Source organism: Sprattus sprattus (genome assembly GCF_963457725.1).
Source record: "Sprattus sprattus genome assembly, chromosome: 2".
In the NCBI taxonomy this organism is placed as follows: Eukaryota; Metazoa; Chordata; class Actinopteri; order Clupeiformes; family Clupeidae; genus Sprattus; species Sprattus sprattus.
This window is the reverse complement of record NC_137921.1, coordinates 31,130,166-31,147,665: the sequence shown is the minus strand read 5'-3', so window position 1 is coordinate 31,147,665 and position 17,500 is coordinate 31,130,166. Positions and strand designations below refer to the sequence as shown.

The 17,500-nt window shown below is 42.9% G+C and overlaps 1 protein-coding gene across 2 annotated transcripts in view; it reads right to left on the bottom strand.

The window, feature by feature from the left end:
* Positions 1 to 17,500, bottom strand: part of gabrb3 (gamma-aminobutyric acid type A receptor subunit beta3) — a gene marked incomplete at both ends in the record, with an annotated part of 92,652 nt that overhangs the window by 11,319 nt on the left and 63,833 nt on the right. For both annotated transcript variants that reach the window (XM_080832480.1, XM_080832481.1), the window contains 4 exons: positions 4,967 to 5,119; positions 7,421 to 7,558; positions 9,337 to 9,419; positions 14,201 to 14,421. In XM_080832480.1, coding sequence (XP_080688606.1) covers positions 4,967 to 5,119; positions 7,421 to 7,558; positions 9,337 to 9,419; positions 14,201 to 14,421 — 595 coding nt within the window. The remainder of the gene's footprint in view (positions 1 to 4,966; positions 5,120 to 7,420; positions 7,559 to 9,336; positions 9,420 to 14,200; positions 14,422 to 17,500) is intronic.

Here is a 17,500-nt window from a genome sequence, read left to right as displayed (position 1 = left end):
ACACAATACTAATGCTTTAACTTAGGAAGAGTTCAGAAATCAATATTTGGTGGAATAACCTTGATTTAAAATCACAACTTTCATGTGTCTTGGCATGCTCTCCACCATCCTTTCACATTGCCGTTGGGTGACTTTATGCTACTCCTGGCGCAAGAATTCAAGCAGCTCGGCTTCTTTTCATGGCTTGTGACCATCCATCTTCCTCTTGATCACATTTCAGAGTTTTTTTTATGGGATTCAGGTCTCGAAATTGGGCTGGCCATGACAGGGTCCTGATCTGGTGATACTCCATCCACACCTTTACTGGCCTGGCTGTGTGGCATGGAGCATTGCCCTGCTGGAAAAAACACTTCTCAGAGCTGGGGAACATTGTCAGAGCAAAAGGAAGCAAGTTTTTTTTCCGGGACAACGTTGTATTTTGCCTGGCTGAGGTTTGTAAAAGACCATAAGGATTGAACCAAAGCCGACTGGAGGGTCTCCTAGTTCGTTTTCTCTGATGAGTCCAATTTTCAGCTTTGCCCAACACATGGTCGTCTGATGGTTAGACGGAGACCTGGAGAGGCCTACAAGCCACAGAGTCTTGCACCTACTGTGAAATTGGACTCATCAGAGAAGACGAACTAGGAGACCCTCCAGTCGGCTTTGGTTCAATCCTTATGGTCTTTTACAAACCTCAGCCAGGCAAAGTACAGCGTTGTCCCGGAAGAAAAACTTGCTTCCTTTTGCTCTGACAATGTTCCCCAACTCTGAGAAGTGTTTTTTCCAGCAGGGCAATGCTCCATGCCACACAGCCAGGCTAGTAAAGGTGTGGATGGAGTATCACCAGATCAGGACCCTGTCATGGCCAGCCCAATTTCGAGACCTGAATCCCATAAAAAAAACTCTGAAATGTGATCAAGAGGGAGATGGATGGTCACAAGCCATGAAAAGAAGCCGAGCTGCTTGAATTCTTGCGCCAGGAGTAGCATAAAGTCACCCAACGGCAATGTGAAAGACTGGTGGAGAGCATGCCAAGACACATGAAAGTTGTGATTTTAAATCAAGATTATTCCACCAAATATTGATTTCTGAACTCTTCCTAAGTTAAAGCATTAGTATTGTGTAGTTTAAAAATGAATATGAGCTTGTTTTCTTTGCATTATTCGAGATCTGAAGACACTGCATCTTTTTTGCTATTTTGACCAATTGTCATTTTTCTGCAAATAAATGATCTAAATGACAATATTTTTATTTGAAATTTGGTAGGAATGTTGCCAGTAGGTTATAGAATAAAACTAAAATGTACATTTTACTTTAACACATACCAATAAATAGTAAAACCAGAGAAACTGATAATTTTGAAGTGGTCTCTTAATTTTTTCCGCGGCTGTATATTCAGAGTTTTGTATATATATTCAGACTTCTGTATATATATTCAGAGTTTTGTATATATATTCAGACTTTTGTATATATATATCCAGACTTTTGTATATATATTCAGACTTTTGTATATATATTCAGAGTTTTGTATATATATTCACACTTTTGTATATATATTCAGACTTTTGTATATATACAGTACTGTGCAAAAGTTTTAGGCAGGTGTGAAAAAACGCTGTAAACTAAGAATGCTTTCAAAAATGGAAGTGTTAACAGTTTATTTTCATCAATTCTTCATAAATTAACAAAATGCAGTGAAGGAACAGAAGAAAATTCTAAATTAAATCAATATTTGGTGTGAACACCCTTTGCCTTCAAAATAGCATCAATTCTTCCAGATACACTTGCGCACAGTTTTTGAAGGAACTCGGCTGGTAAATTGTTCCAAACATCTTGGAGAACTAACCACAGATCTTCTGTGGATGTAGGCTTCCTAAATTTCTCCTGTCTCTTCATGTAAACCCAGACAGACTCGATGATGTAGAGATCAGGGCTCTGTGGGGGTCATACCATCACTTGCAGGACTCTCTGTTCTTCTTTAAGCTGAAGATAGTTGTTAATGACATTGGCTGTATGTTTGGGGTTATGTTCCTGCTGCAGAATACATTTGGTGCCAATCATACGCCTCCCTGATGGTATTGCATGATGGATTAGTATCTGCCTGTATTTCTCAGCATTGAGGACACTATTCATCCTGACCAAATCTCCAACTCCACATGCAGAAATGCAGCCCCAAACTGGAAAGGAACCTCTACCATGCTTCACTGTTGCCTGCAGACTCTCATTATTGTACCTCTCTCCAGCCCTTCGGCGAACAAACTGCCTTCTTCTACAGCCAAATATTTCTAATTTTGACTCATCAGTCCAGAGCACCTTCTGCCATGTTTCTGCACCCCAGTTTCTATGTTTTCGTGCTTAGTTCAGTCACTTGGCCTTGTTTCCTTGTCGGGGTAGAGCTTTTTGGCTGCAACTTTTCCATGAAGACCACTTCTGGCCAGACTTCCCCGGACAGTAAATGTCTGTACCTGGGTACCACTGGTTTCTGCCAGTTCTGAGCTGATGCCACTGCTTGAAATCTTCTGATTTCAAAGGTAAATAGGCTTGATGTGTTTTTCATCAGCTGCATTAAGTTTCCTTGGCTGACCACTGCGTCTACGATCCTCAACGTCTTCTTCAAAAGAGCTTGAACTGCACATTTTGAAACCCTTGTCTGCTTTGAAATCTTTGTCTGGGAGAGACCCTGCTGATGCAGTATAGCTACGTTGTGTCTTGTTGCTGTGCTCAGTCTTACCATGTAAATGGATAAAAAATAAAAATGTATTGTTAACATTTTTCAAAGCATTCTTAGTTCATAGCATTTTTTCACACCTGCCTAAAACTTTTGCACAGTACTGTATATTCAAATGTTAATTTCCTGAACGGCGTGCCATAATATATTTATTTATATATATATATACAGTATATGGGCCATTCTACCGAATTCGTGTAATATGCAGTCCCTCAACAATAAAAACTATTTACAAAACAATTAGGTATTTAGGCATAGATATTTAATTAGAAAATGTTATGGTCTATATAAACCCAATGCATTACATGAGATAGTGATAAGCTAAATATATACAAAATCATCATTTATAGGGTACTTTCTATTGGGAAGTAGCTGTCCCCAACCCTGACATCTAAATTTCAATGCCTTTAAATAACACTTTTCAATTTTTTTAGATTTTTTTCAATGATTTAATTTCAAAGATCTTTATGATTGGGTTGAAACAGAACTTGGAATATTTAGATTTATTGTGGGTTTAATTTTTAAATAAATTTTCTATACTCAAAAAATCATGTCCCTAGTTTTCATGTCACTACCGAAACACAAGAGTTTTAGTCCATTGGCTGAGCCTGTGTTTTAGCCACGACTCTGCATTTTTGACCATGCAGTGACACTGCATCTCTGACCCTCATGGTTGAATGGTAAGTAGCTAAATCCCATAGTTTTTATATAAATGTGTTCCAAAGTCTGAAAATCGACATGTAACCTTAAGAATTGTCACTACCGAAACGCATGTTTTCTTCAATTAAGTAAACCTTTTGGGGTTTCATGGAAAATCTTATGTTTGTATGTGTGTTCACCTCTTCAAAGATGTGTTTGCATGCCGTGTGCTTGTTAGAATTCTTTATTTATGCTTAAAGTTAGCTAGAATTGTCACTACCGAAACAGTCACTACCGAAACATATGGTAGTGACCAGATGATTTCGGTAGTGACAAAATGAATTGGTAAGTAGTTCAATCCCATAATTTTTAAATAAATGTGTTGTGTGGACTAAAGGGCGGCCCAGAGCACCTTTTGGAAGATTTTGGGAGAGAAATGAACATCCATCCAACAGTGCAGTCACTACCGAAACACTGGATGTCACTACCGAAACAGTGCAGCACTACCGAAACACAGGATGTTTAGTAAAAAATTAAGTATATTGAGTAATCAACTAAAATGTTATGATACTGATTGGATTAATGTATGTTCAATTTCATCAATGAACAACTCTGGAATCAATATGATCAGTATTTAGCATTTTACAAAGAAATATTGCACTTAGATTTTGATGAATTGTATAAATTGAACTTGAAAATTTGGTAAAAAATTCATTTTTATGGATTTCATTGTGAAAACCTTCAAGAAATATTTGTAAAAATACTCTTCAGAGAAGGGAAGGAAACACAATCTGAACAGGTCAATAATAATACTTTTTTACTATAGTAAATGTGATGTTTCGGTAGTGACAATTTTTGGAAGAGGAAAAACATTCCAACACATTCTGAAAATACAATATAAAAATTGACTGTTCTTTTACTAGATAAGTGTACTTTAGATATGGTACAATATACATACGGACAAAGTTTTGGGAATAAAACATAAAAAAAATCCAAATATTTCCGACCTGACTTTGCACCAATTCGGTAGAATGGCCCATATATACACACTGTATATATATATATATGTATGTACTGTATATAACTTGTGGTTAAATGGCAATGAGGGACTGAGGGGTGGTATAAGTTGTACCAATGGAACTACCACGCCATGGTTTTAGCCTTGTATTATAATGCCCTATTCCTCTAATTGCCCCAGCGAGATACTCCCCATTCTGAGTCAGTTCCTGTTTTTAGGAGAGTTTTTTTTTGCCTTGCTACTGTCAACGTCACAATATCTTTGCCCTTGGGAACTGGAGCTTCAGTCTCTGTCAAGTGTCTTGAGAAAGGCTCAATGTTATAAAGCGTGTTGCCTTTCAGAGTCACCGGTCTTACTCATTTGGGAATAAACACCTTATATTATTACATTAAATCCAAAACACCCAGACCATAAGTCTAAAATGTACACCGACCGTCATCTTAAATGTTCATTATCACATCATCAATTGGAACCTTTGATTAGCAATGTTCTCATCACATGTTTGGGATTGTACTCCTTGAAAATGGAACCGGGCCAGTCTGCTTCAGTGGCTTATCGTGCTGACACCTAACACAGTGGGAGCTGTGGTAGAGGGGCTGTACCTAACGCCACGCGGGCGGCCGAGGCGTCGTAGTTGATCCAGAAGGAGACCCAGGACAAGATGGTGATGAGAATGGAGGGCATGTACGTCTGCAGGATGAAGTAGCCGATGTTCCTCTTCAGCTTGAAGCTCAGAGACAGTCGTGGGTAGGCACCTGTAGAGATGCACGAAAGAGCAGGAGTGGAGAGGAGGGAGGGAAGACAGACGAAGAGGAAGAGAGAATGAGAGAGGGGGAGAGGGAGAGAGAGAGAGAGATGAATGAGAGAGAGAGGGAGAGAGAGAGAAAGAGAGAGAGGGAGGGAGAGAGAAATAGAGAGAGAGAGAGAGAGAGAGAGAGAGAGAACAGGCTATTTATTTCAAGAGCTGCACTGCGATACTTTACATTTTGTTCCTGTTTCTATGGCAATTGCAGCGTGGATTGGTTTTATCACCATGGCAACAGGCAAGCATGGCCAAAATTGCGAGCAATTTGTTGTTGCCTAGCCTTGAGCGCAGAGGACCCCAATGTAGGAGATTAAATGGCCTGTAAACACATTTTATGCTTGTTTGACATTAAGACATGTCATACCTTTGCACAATTAAAAAGAGAGTTATTTTAAACACACCGGGCGCAGTCCACACTGACAGAGAAATGAACAAACACGGTATTTCAAACGGCACGATCATCTGCCGTTTGATATTAGTTCCAGTATATAATTTCCATGAGAGCTCCTGCCCATGTGAAGGGTGCGTTGACAGTAGGAGTGTGTTACATCTACAAATAGATGCTGTTGCTGAGGAACACCGACAGGGTGTCAGTTATAAATGGACCGTGGAGCACAAAAGCATTCCAGCAGGCACCTCACCTACACAGACCATATCACACACACGCACACACAAGCACACACGCATGCATGCACACATGCACACACACACACACGCACGCACACACACACACATGCACGCGCACACACACACCCACACACAGACAAAGGCACAGGTAGGAGCATGTTTGAGCAGTGAACGCCTCAATATAACCCTCCAGGTTTCTTCTCTTCTCTTCTCTTCTCTTCTCTTCTCTTCTCTTCTCTTCTCTTCTCTTCTCTTCTCTTCTCTTCTCTTCTCCTCTCTTCTCTTCTCTTCTCTTCTCATCTCTTCTCTTCTCAGCTAGGCAGAGGCTGCCATTTGATTTGATTTCCTAACACTCCCTACACTGACAACACGTGGCTATATACACTGTGTGCTCTAGCCAGTGACCCCCCCCCCCCCAAAAAAAAAAGAGAGAGAGATCTTTCTCTATGTAATTAATTCCGGAGTGGGAATAATCATTACCGCAGAGCTTCAGTGAGACGCTGGCCTTTCGAAGGGAATCATTTATGCAGCGGGTTCTCTGCTTTATGAATATATGATGTTCTGTATCAAGTGTCTCCGTTTTTTCTCTCTCTCTTTATTTTGCCTCCTTTCATTTTTTTCTGGGCTGGAAGAAACAGAAGGGGTCATTTCCTCGCCATTATTATTCCCTGGTTCTGGTATTGTTGGATGAGAGGCCGGCACATGATGCAAAGCCAGTAATTAGGGAAGCCTTTGAAATAACTTGCGCAGTGTTCCCGGCGGGAGCCCAGGCAAGGAACGGGGGACAGGGGACGGGGGACAGGAGACAGGGGATGGGGGACAGGGGACAGGGGACAGGGACGGGGACGGGGACGGGGACGGGGACAGGGGACAGGGGGCGGGGGATGGCGGACAGGGGACGGAGGACGTGCGACTGGGGACAGGACGCCCGTCAGGAATCCATTAATGATAAGGGCTGCGTGTCTCATCGCACACACTTCAGCCCGTGGAGGGGGGTGGGGGGTGTTCAAGAGCCCCTGGCGTGCAGACGGCTTTTAATTTGTCTCTACCTGTCATGCGTGCGCATGTGGCATTGAGGGGGCTTAAGCGAGACAAGCGCGAGAGCAGATGGCGGCCGAGGCCGGGCCGGACCTAGCCCAGTTTCAGTCCGTATCAGGTGGATCGGGGCTAGATCTGATTCTGGTCTGTTCTGTGATGCGCTGCGCTACGCTGCTACCTGGGGAGTAGGCCTAGATGAAGTATTCCAGGAAATGGAATTGGAGTATTCTGCAACATTAGACAAATAAGTGATTGGGATTTGAAACGTGCAGAGCAGTGCTATTCTTCAAAATCAGCGAAGTCCCGCATGAAATGGACAAGGAAGAAGACCCACACAGATACTGTATGTCTTTGTAATAGCTGTTTATGGGGGGATGCGAGTGAGTGTGTGAGTCTGTGAGCCAAGATGTAAAAAAAAAAACACACACACACACACACACACACACACACACATGATGACTGAAAAGCTTTGTTATCCTGCATTTAGGTATTGCCTCTACATCTTTACACTGCTCAATTGTGTTTCTTTACCTGTGGAAAAGGCATTGCCTCTACATCGTTACACTGCTCAATTGTGTTTCTTTACCTGTGGAAAATACAACATTCCTGGAGACCAGCTTGTAGTCCACTATTGAGAACTGTGGCAGCTCGATGCGTGAAACACCGGTCACAGCACTGTCACCTCCTTTCCAGTAAAACTCGATGTCATCTGTTGTGTAGCCATCTGCAAGGAGATACACATGTACACAGTAACGGACATTAGCTGCTACGCCTAAGCAGCAACATAACATTGGCATCTGTCCAGAGCAACTTGGCCAATCCCATTATAACATAATAACAAAATGATTTGTAATGTTTCATGGGTGAAATTAAACGCAGACAGAGCATACACACTTAAAATCAATCAGTTATCAAATCATTTTAGGACTTGGTTTAAATGTGTTTTGTAAAAACCAATGCCTTGAAGGGGGGGGGGGCTTTGGCCTGTGAGACAGAGCCAAAGCGGCAGCTTTAGAGAATGTTCCAGATGAAGGCAACCTGAGGTGAGAGGGAGGAGTAGGGCTGTCGCTGTTTGATTTAGCCATTCCTGAAGCTTTTTGTGGAGACAGCACTGTTACAACCAGATGAGTAACACACTTTCTTCTCTGGCCCTGCAGGTGATACGTGATTCAGACACATGAGTCACAGGGTGGCACAGTGTAATTGCCCAGTTACAGTCGGAGTCTGACACAACCGTGCTGCTGGCCTGGTTATGGACAGACGGTCTTGTTTGTGTGGACACCCTATCAGTGACCTTCATCATCCTATCAGTGACCTTCATCATCCCAAAACAAAGATGGCAGTGCCCTTAGAAACTCATCTCAGGTCTGAGACAGAGAGAGAGAGAGAGGAACAGAGAGACAGAGAGAAAGAGAGAGAGAGAGAGAGATAGAGAGACAGAGAGAGAGAGAGATCGACAGAGAGAGAGAGAGAGAGAGATCGACAGAGAGAGAGAGAGAGAGAGAGAGAGAGAGAGAGAGAGAGAGAGAGAGAGAGAGAGAGATCGACACACCTACCACCTTTTCAGGCACTTTGAAGTGACACGGGTGGTTAAACGCCACAGTTTAACAACGGCGCTGCTGTCAGACGACACACCTGAGGCAAACCATCCATGACTCTAAAACCCTGTCGCCTCATAGCGCCCCCCCCCCCCCCCATCCATCAGGTAGAGAATCAGTTAAAGGCAATCGACAGAGTCCAACTCTCCATCCTCATCACATCTCACCACCTCATCGCTACAAAACAGACCCCCCCACCCCCACCCACCCCCAGCTCCCAGGGGGCAGACAGTCTCTTCGCTGTGTGCAAATACCTGGAGGAGCAATTCCCCTGGATTCTTACAGTGCCACTACTCTCCCACTCTCCGTCTATCATGTCCTGCCGCTGCCTCGGAAAGGGGGCCCTTGGGAATAGTTTTGCCAATGCGATGTAGTGGCCCCTGTGAGTGGCTTGGGACATATTGACTGATCTGCCAGAGGCTACTGTGAGTCGTATAGGGACTGTCATGCTCTCTGCTCTGTCGTCTGAGATATGAGGGGATGGGAGGTGAGCGTGTGTGTGTGTGTTTGTGTGTGTGTGTGTGTGTGTGTGTGTGTGAGTGTTTAGGTGTGAGTGAGACAGAGAGGGGGTGTGGGTGTGTGTGTGTGTGTGTGTTTGTGTGTGTGTGTGTGTGTGTGTGTGTGTGTGTGTGTAGGTGAGACAGAGAGAGAGAGTGTGCTGTGTGTATGTGTTTGTGTGTGTGTGTGTGTGTGTGTGTGTGTGTGTGTGTGTGTGTGTGTGTGTGTGTGTGTGTGTGTGTGTGTGTGTGTGTGTGTGTGTGTGTGTTTAGGTGAGACAGAGAGTGGGTGTATGTGTGTGTGTGTGTGTGTGTGTATGTGTGTGTGTTTGTGTAGGTGAGACAGAGAGTGGGTGTGTGTGTGTGTGTGGGTGTGTGTTCAGGATGGAGGGCAGGGGGTCGCTCACAGCTCTCAATCTCCAGAGTGCAGTTCTGCTCGTCCAGAGGGTACCTCCTTAGGTCCATCATACAGGCAGCTGTCGTGGTGATTCTGTAATGCACACGCACACACACCCACACACACACACACACACACACACACACACACACACACACACACACACACCATGTGCATACACACACAAAAACACACACAAACACACCAAGGGACTGGTTAGCAAGATGCATCCATATATATGCACAAGCACGCACAAGCACGCACAAAAACACAAACGCTTAAACAAACACACACACACACAGACACACAGACACACACACACACACACACAGAGCCTGCACGTCTCTAGGGTGCCGGTTGACCCTGTCCTGTTTAGTTAAAACAACAGCGTGGCGCTCTGAATGCAGAGGCCTTAAATCTTGAGCACATCAAACAGATGGATTCACAGGGGTGACCCCCTGGTGCTCTGGTTCAGTGCTGATATCAGGACCCCGCGCCTCTGCAGGAACAGGAGGCATTAGCCAACGCCGACGCCAAGGAGGATTGGGATTCCACACCACATCTCTGTCTGTCTGTGCAGGTCAGAGAGAAGAGGCTGGAAGTGGCCATATCTTTTGTAGACTACATTACAGAACACATCAGAGGAAATATGACCTGCTTGAATTTATAGATTATAAAAGTGATAAAAGGGAACTTGAACCATTGAATATTATTGGGTGTAAAATGTAAGAATGGTGATTTGGACATTGCCTAGGTGACACGTGCCCTTATGTGAATAAGGTGTCCTCACTGACCCAATCTTACCTTCACCTGAACAAGACTTCCAGAGGCTTGAGATACTTACAGACAGTAAAACATGTCGGGCAGCTGTTTACAAGGCTGCAAATCAGTTTGTGCCTATTCTAAACAAAACTCTGTAGCAGAAATACATGACCTACATCCAGTAAAAGAGGGCACATGTATAAGGAGGGTTGGGAAGGTTTGTAGAACCTGATAATGTAATAATTTCCCGATAATGTAATAACTCCCGATAATGTAATACAAATTCCTTCATAAGTCCCTAAAACATGTAATAAAACCTGATAATGTAATAATACCCCGATAATGTAATAAAGTGCATTTCCCAATAATTTTGCAGAACCTGATAATGTAATAATTACCTGATATTGTAATAACTTTGGTTGGTACTGTAGCATCAGGTCTCCAGTTTCAGAGGTCCAAACAGTGAAGCTGTCCAGAGACCTGCTGCTTCACTATTAGCAGATACAGTATATATTTTATATGATTGCGAATGCACAATTTTTACAATGGTGAAAGGGATATTCAGTGGTAATCAACTAATAGAGAAAAAATAAGAACATTTTGGTATGTTATAGACCGGCAGCTAATGGGCACATAGAACATTGAGTTTCTAAGTCCTCATTGATCATCAATAGCTGACATTTCGCTATTTGATTTATATCAAATTCTCTTTTGATTTTGTGTGGCAATGTCCCTTAAAAATTACACTATATACTGCAAAACATCATGCAACATGCATTTCCTCTACTTTCCTCAGCTTCTTGCTGTACAGGTTTGGCTTGCGAGGCTAAAGGCCTATACCATTGGGATCAAAATATGATCAAAACAATAGTGGGTGGTTGTCTACACAGCATCACTACTTGGTCTGAATAACTGGTGTCCCAACATTTCAGCACTGACCAAAGTTTTTACAATATCAGGAATTTATTACATTATCAGGTTCTGCAAAATTGAGGCTAACCTGATAATGTAATAACTTCCAATTAATGTAACATTTTATTACATTATTGGTATGGCGATTGTTACATTATTGGGAAATGCACTTTATTACATTATTGGGATATTATTACATTATCAGGTTTTATTACATCTTTTAGGGACTTATGAGGGATTTTTTATTACATTATCAGGGTTATTACGTTATCAGGAAATTATTACATTATCAGGTTCTACAAGGTTACTTTTTAAATGGAAAACATAGCAGATTACTAGTTGTCCTGTTACTGCAAAAATGTTATAAGCAACATACCTTTTAGTATTGTAACTTATTACATTTCATTACTTTTTGATTGGCGAATAAGAGGCCAGTTCAAACAAACTAATCAAAACAAACTTGGGCGCATACTGCCACATGAATGGAGCCTGTCTAGACAGCAAAAAGATGCAAAGCAACAAAACTAAAGTTTTATTCTACATATTAGCTTTACAGCTTTTAAAGAATATATTCGGATGCAACCACTTTATAATCACCAACATTTTGATTAGTAACTGTAATAATTACATATTTTTCTCAGTAATTGTAACGGATTACAATTAAATTTATTTTGTAATTGAATTATGTAACTCTAACCCATGTGACTAGTTACTCCCCAAGCCTGTTTATAAAATACAGATAGCCTACGTATATTTGGATGAACAAAAAGCAGTCATATTTGATTGTGTATGCAAGGTGTGTCTTCAGCGGTGATGAAAAAGAAATCATATGGTAATTAGACAGGCTGCAATAATACAAATTAAAATATGCCCCTCTGCCTGGGGAAAGCCTTTGAAGCAAATATAGCACAAACAGTGTGTATATGCAAAGGAAGGGCTTGGATGGCTGAACTTGAACAACACCTCCTAATTGAATAGGATACCTTTGCATTAAAGCATTTCACCGCTGATTTTCAGGAATATTTCATTTTTGTTCCAGGACAGTCGTTCACTGTGAAAAGAGGAGCTGGTGGTGAAAGCCTAACACAAGGGCACAGCTGCGGTACTGGAAAGAATGAGCATTGTGAGATGGCATTCATTTGGAAAAAATACAGGAGTGGCTGGAAAGGGATCTCATTCTTTCTGCAGCAGCTAGTTGAATGGTGAATGGATATGGTGATTCAAGGTGCACCGGTATTTCAATAGTAAGCTTCATCTCTCTGCTGTCCATATGAGTGTATGTATACACTTGGACATATTTGGATTTATTTTAGGATATAATTTTGACAGTGAAAATACATGGCGAAGTTCAGACAAGCCATAAGACAAGACATGAGACATAAGACATAAGCCAGTGTGTGACTATAAGAGCTCCATATATTCACTTGGTATTATGAGATGGGATTTTTTGTCAGAGCTGGAACACGACAGACACGTAGACCTATAAACCTGTTTTAGTTACGGTCCGTATCCTCTTTAATATCTATTCTATATTTTTTTGTAAAAGGTCTGTAAATTTAACTGAGAAACCCTGTCGGACATGTAGAAGGGGTTTTTTCTCCAGTGCATTGGTTTAGGAGAAGAGCAGCCTTATTCCATTTCAGGGCTGGATTAATGAGTGTGCACTCACGTACATTACCATAAATGTGAGAGCACTCCTGCTTTAATGGCTTCAGCCCAGGCAAACAAATACAAATCCTCAGCCTTCCACTATCAATTGCCCCGATCCTGTGCATTACCTGATAGAGCGATCTCTCACTGTGTTATGAGAGACGCTGTGCAGACGGATGATGCCATGGCCAAATGTCATGCCATAAATCATCTGGGTCAGTTCGGGTTCGATAAACCTGGCCACTGCAGGGTGCATTATGGCAAGCCTTCATGATCATCTGCAGTGCATCTACAGGAGCTTGTGTGCATTCCAGTCAGAATGACAGGATGGAAACGGCTCTATCTGGTAGAGCACGTGAATGGCAGAGAGAGGCCATCAGGGGCTTACAGACATGCACTTTCAGATGATGACCACAGGTATCCGGAAGATGCTATGCTAAATGGTTGCCAAGGCAAGTCAAGAAATGCAATTGTCTATAAAGACTTGACCTGGACCATATTTAGTTTGTTTATCACATTTGCATGCTAGCAAATTTGTAGCATTGGCTATGTGTATGGTAGATGCATATTGTAGTGTTGTTAATTCTAGGATACATATTGTAGTGTTGTTAATTCTAGGATACATACTGTATGAAGTGTTGTTAATTCTAGGATACATACTGCATGTAGTGTTGTTTATTCTAGGATACATATGTAGTGATGTTAATTCCAGGATACATATTTTAGTGTTGTTAAATCTAGGATACATTATCACTCACAAGTCAGACACATAATATTACTCACACACAATACTCTAGCATGGTTGTATGTTTAAAACTAAAATCTGGAGGAGAGAAATGCAAAAATGAAAGAAGCCATTATGGACAAGTAGTGGCCTCCCTAATGAGAGAGGTGCAGAGATAAGACACACCCAGGCGCCGGGATGCGATTTATCAAACGCCTCACTGACTCTCTGCTGTTATCACACTGTGTCACTTGAAGGCTGAGGAAGATGCAGCAGGCGAACAAAGGCCTGGTCTTATCTCATGAGAGCGAGAGAGAGAGAGAGAGAGAGAGAGAGAGAGAGAGAGAGAGAGAGAGAGAGAAAGACAGAGAGCGAGAGAGATGGAAGGATAGTACTCTGGGCTAAGCTGTGTTGTGATTGTGAACAACAAATCTCATACGTGATTTGCATCTGGGTTCAAGACAAATGTTTACCAGGACTCGCCATCAATGTACATAAAACATAACACACTGCACCAATACTTGATTGTTAGCACTAAAAAGAACCATGAAAATAACCCTAAAACAGGAAGAATCGATCAGACGAGTCCAGCTGGCTTAAACATATACCAAGACATTCCCTTGAGGTACAATAAACATGGCCTGATTGCTAGCAGGGAAACAAACCTCAAAGACATGAATAATCTATCAATGGAGTCAAGCTGAGGTATAAAGGTATAAAAGAGCATTCATTTGAGGTACTTTAAATAAAGCACCATTGTTTCAATCCCACCATCAAACTACACTACAACTGATTGATAACGATCGACAGTTCCTTGGGTACCAACCTTAGCCCGTAGAGGACAGTGCCATCTGGGTGGAGGCGGATCATGCGGTTCTTCACCGTCACGCCGTGCACAAACGACTTCTTGTCGTTCAGGAAATAGGTGTCCGGCACCCAAAGCTGGTCAGCCACCCGGTTGTCCAAGGTGAGGTTGAGCGGGATCCCTGAATAAGCCAAGCGCTTGTCTCTCCAGTACTGCTGGAAGTACATGGTTAACGTGTAGTCCTGGACAGGGAAGAGAAACACATTAGCATTAGCAATTTAGCATTAGAAACATGCACATAAACTAACTCCTGTACACGTGTGTAAAATCTTTGTTCCCTCAAGCTAAGGTAATAGAACAACATGCATGGAACCCATGAACTAATACCCAAAGAGTGCACATTACATGAATAGCTGAACTATAAGTCACTCTGGACAAAAGCCTCTTCTATGAAATCAGTAAATCTCATGGAGAAAACCAATAGAGTGGGGAAGATCAAGTGACCTTCTTGTCTGAAAGGTATTTCATGGAACTCGCAGGTATCGGAGTTGGACAAGACTGTGTGATAGCAAACTTTACTCAGTGACAGACAATATCACCTCTGCAAAAACAGTCGTATATTGTGCAAGCTAGTGACATTTAAAAATGCCTTTTCCCAATAAATATTTTAAAAAGTACGGCGGTCCTTCTTTTTCGACTAGAATGTGAAATCTAATTTCGTGAAACAGCTTTAAGTTCAGAGGGCGAGCGACTCTCTCTCTCGCGACTCTCTCTCTCTCTCTCTCACTCTCTCGCTCTCTCACCGTATTTGAACGGACTGCTTGGGTCAACACTAGAAATCCACAGACTGCGGCTTCTGGAAATAGATTTTCTGTTGTCAGGGCAATATTTATAGAAACGTCAAGCAACTCCGATTCCAAACAAACTGCCCCCGGTCTCCATTTCTCAAACCTGTCTCGTCCAGAATCACTTCCCTGCCATGCCGGGTAGCAGTGCGGTAGGCTACTAACTCCTTGCGCTATAGATTTCCATTACTGCCGCTGGAGAGAGCAGAGAAAGGAAAGGTTCAGCTGAACACTTAACTACCTCCCCCCAGCCACACAATAATTTACAAATTTAATTAGAACCTCATGTCAGCTAATCAGTGACACTGAACTAGCGACAAGAGATGCAAATTCAGTGTCAAGGCCTCAGGATTGTGTTCTAATGAATGGATTGCCAGTCAGGTGCAAAAAAGCAAATAAAAGCTACATGTAATTTTAGTTCACTATATGAAGGAAGCATGTACTGTAGTGAGAAACTTTAAATGAATCAAGCATTCCTGTCACAATTATAATTTATCCTGCAGCTTCTAAACTATTGATTAACCGAGACAGCATTTTGAGATTATGCTATTGTAATATAAACCAAAGAACACTCAGGGGAATCACTTTTTTCTGTATCTCGCAGGACAGGACAGACTCAGTTCTCAGGTCCTTTTTTCTCAACTGCGTGTCTGTCATCCATCAGTGAGAGGCCAACACAGCTGTCTGTGGTGACAAAAGAATCATCACAAGACGTCTGCAGTTACCCGTGGAAACATTAAGGACGGAGGATGATTGACAGCTGTGGCACAACCCTATTACACGCCAGCTTCAGTGAAAAGAAGTGGAAAACAATGGATGGACTAATGAGAGAAGTGATTTAAAGCACGAAGAACTGAAATTGAAACTCACTGTTTCAGTGAATCAGGCTTTACATTTTACAATGTCTGTAAAAGAAAATTCTTCCATTCTCCCCAACTCCGTGCGAACAACACTACGTGGCAGCTTTCCTCAGATGTGGCTGAGCCTTTCCTGTGCGAAAGTAGCTGGTAACTCAAACGTTGTTGTGACATCTCCGCCCCGTGATTAACGCGGGCCGCCCAGCACCCAGAGACATGCCAGCGCAGCAGAATGCGGGGCGAAAAGTCCATCTCCATAAACTCCAGATAGAAACGCAGGTTACTGGAATGGCTCCACGCCACGGTGGAATAACAACTAGCCCATCTCTCGTCTCGCGCCCCCGAGCGAGGAGGAAGAGGAGGAGGCTTCATCAGCGATGTGTCTGAACATGGCCACGGCAACGACGACTCTCTTTCCTCCGACAATCAGCATCAATCAAGTCGCAATCAGGCACTAATTATGCTAATACACCACTTCGAGACACCCTTTGAGGACAGGATTTCCAGCATGAACCCCCCTGGGGCTCAGCAGTGGGGTCAAAGTCAGAGGCCTCATGCTGGGACAATATGCACTCACACAATGTGGGCTCCACATGTAAAGGTTAATTAGAGCATGAAGTTGTGAAAGGGTCAGAAAGTCATTAGACAATGAATTGTTATTGTTGTCATTATTAGTGCTGTTACCTTTTCATGTGTTTGTCTGTGCTCTTTCCCAGAACGCTACACGTTAAAGATCAATAGGTTTAGTCTGCAGGTACGCTCTCATGATGTCCATGGGGAAAGGCCTTTGCCAAGCCTCTTTTCATATCTATAACTGCAGTGTATGTGTGTGAGTGTGTGTGTGTGTGTGTGTGTGTGTGTGTGTGTGTGTGTGTGTGTGTGTGTGTGTGTGTGATGAAGCTGCCATTGTTAATGCAGCAGATGTAAAATATGTATTGGTAAACCTATTTGTGTGCACGCTTTGTGTGTGTGTGTGTGTGTGTGTGTGTGTGTGTGTGTGTCTGTGTGTGTGTGTGTGTGTGTGTGTGTGTGTGTGTGTGTGTGTGGTGTGGTGTGGTGTGGTGTGATGTGGTGTGGTGTTTGTGTGTGAGTGTGTGTGTGTGTGTGTGTGTGTGTGTGTGTGTGTGTGTGTGTGTGTGTGTGTGTGATGTGTGTGTGTATGTGTGTATGTGTGTGTGTGTGTGTGTGTGTGTGTGTGTGTGTGTGTGTGTGTGTGTGTGTGTGTGTGTGTGTGTGTGTGTGTGTGTGTGTGTGTGTGCAGACTTATGTGTGTGTATGTGCATGTCACCATCACACAATCACACAATGCCATCACACCATCACACAATGCCTTACATGCGCACACGTTCAATGCTTAACTGCACACACACACCCAGAGGGAGGATCGTGAGCGTGGTGCCCATGCAGTGACACGTTAGACCACTACGAGCCCGTTAAGGATCATCTCAAAGCACGGGGTGGCACAGAGCTGGTCTCTGCCCTGAGTGAGTGATCGCCACGGGGGCACCTCTTGTCCTCCGACTGGGCTCTGGGACCTTATTAGGCCCTGGCTCTGAAGGGAGCACCACACACCACACACACACACACACAACACACACACACACACACACACAGACAGG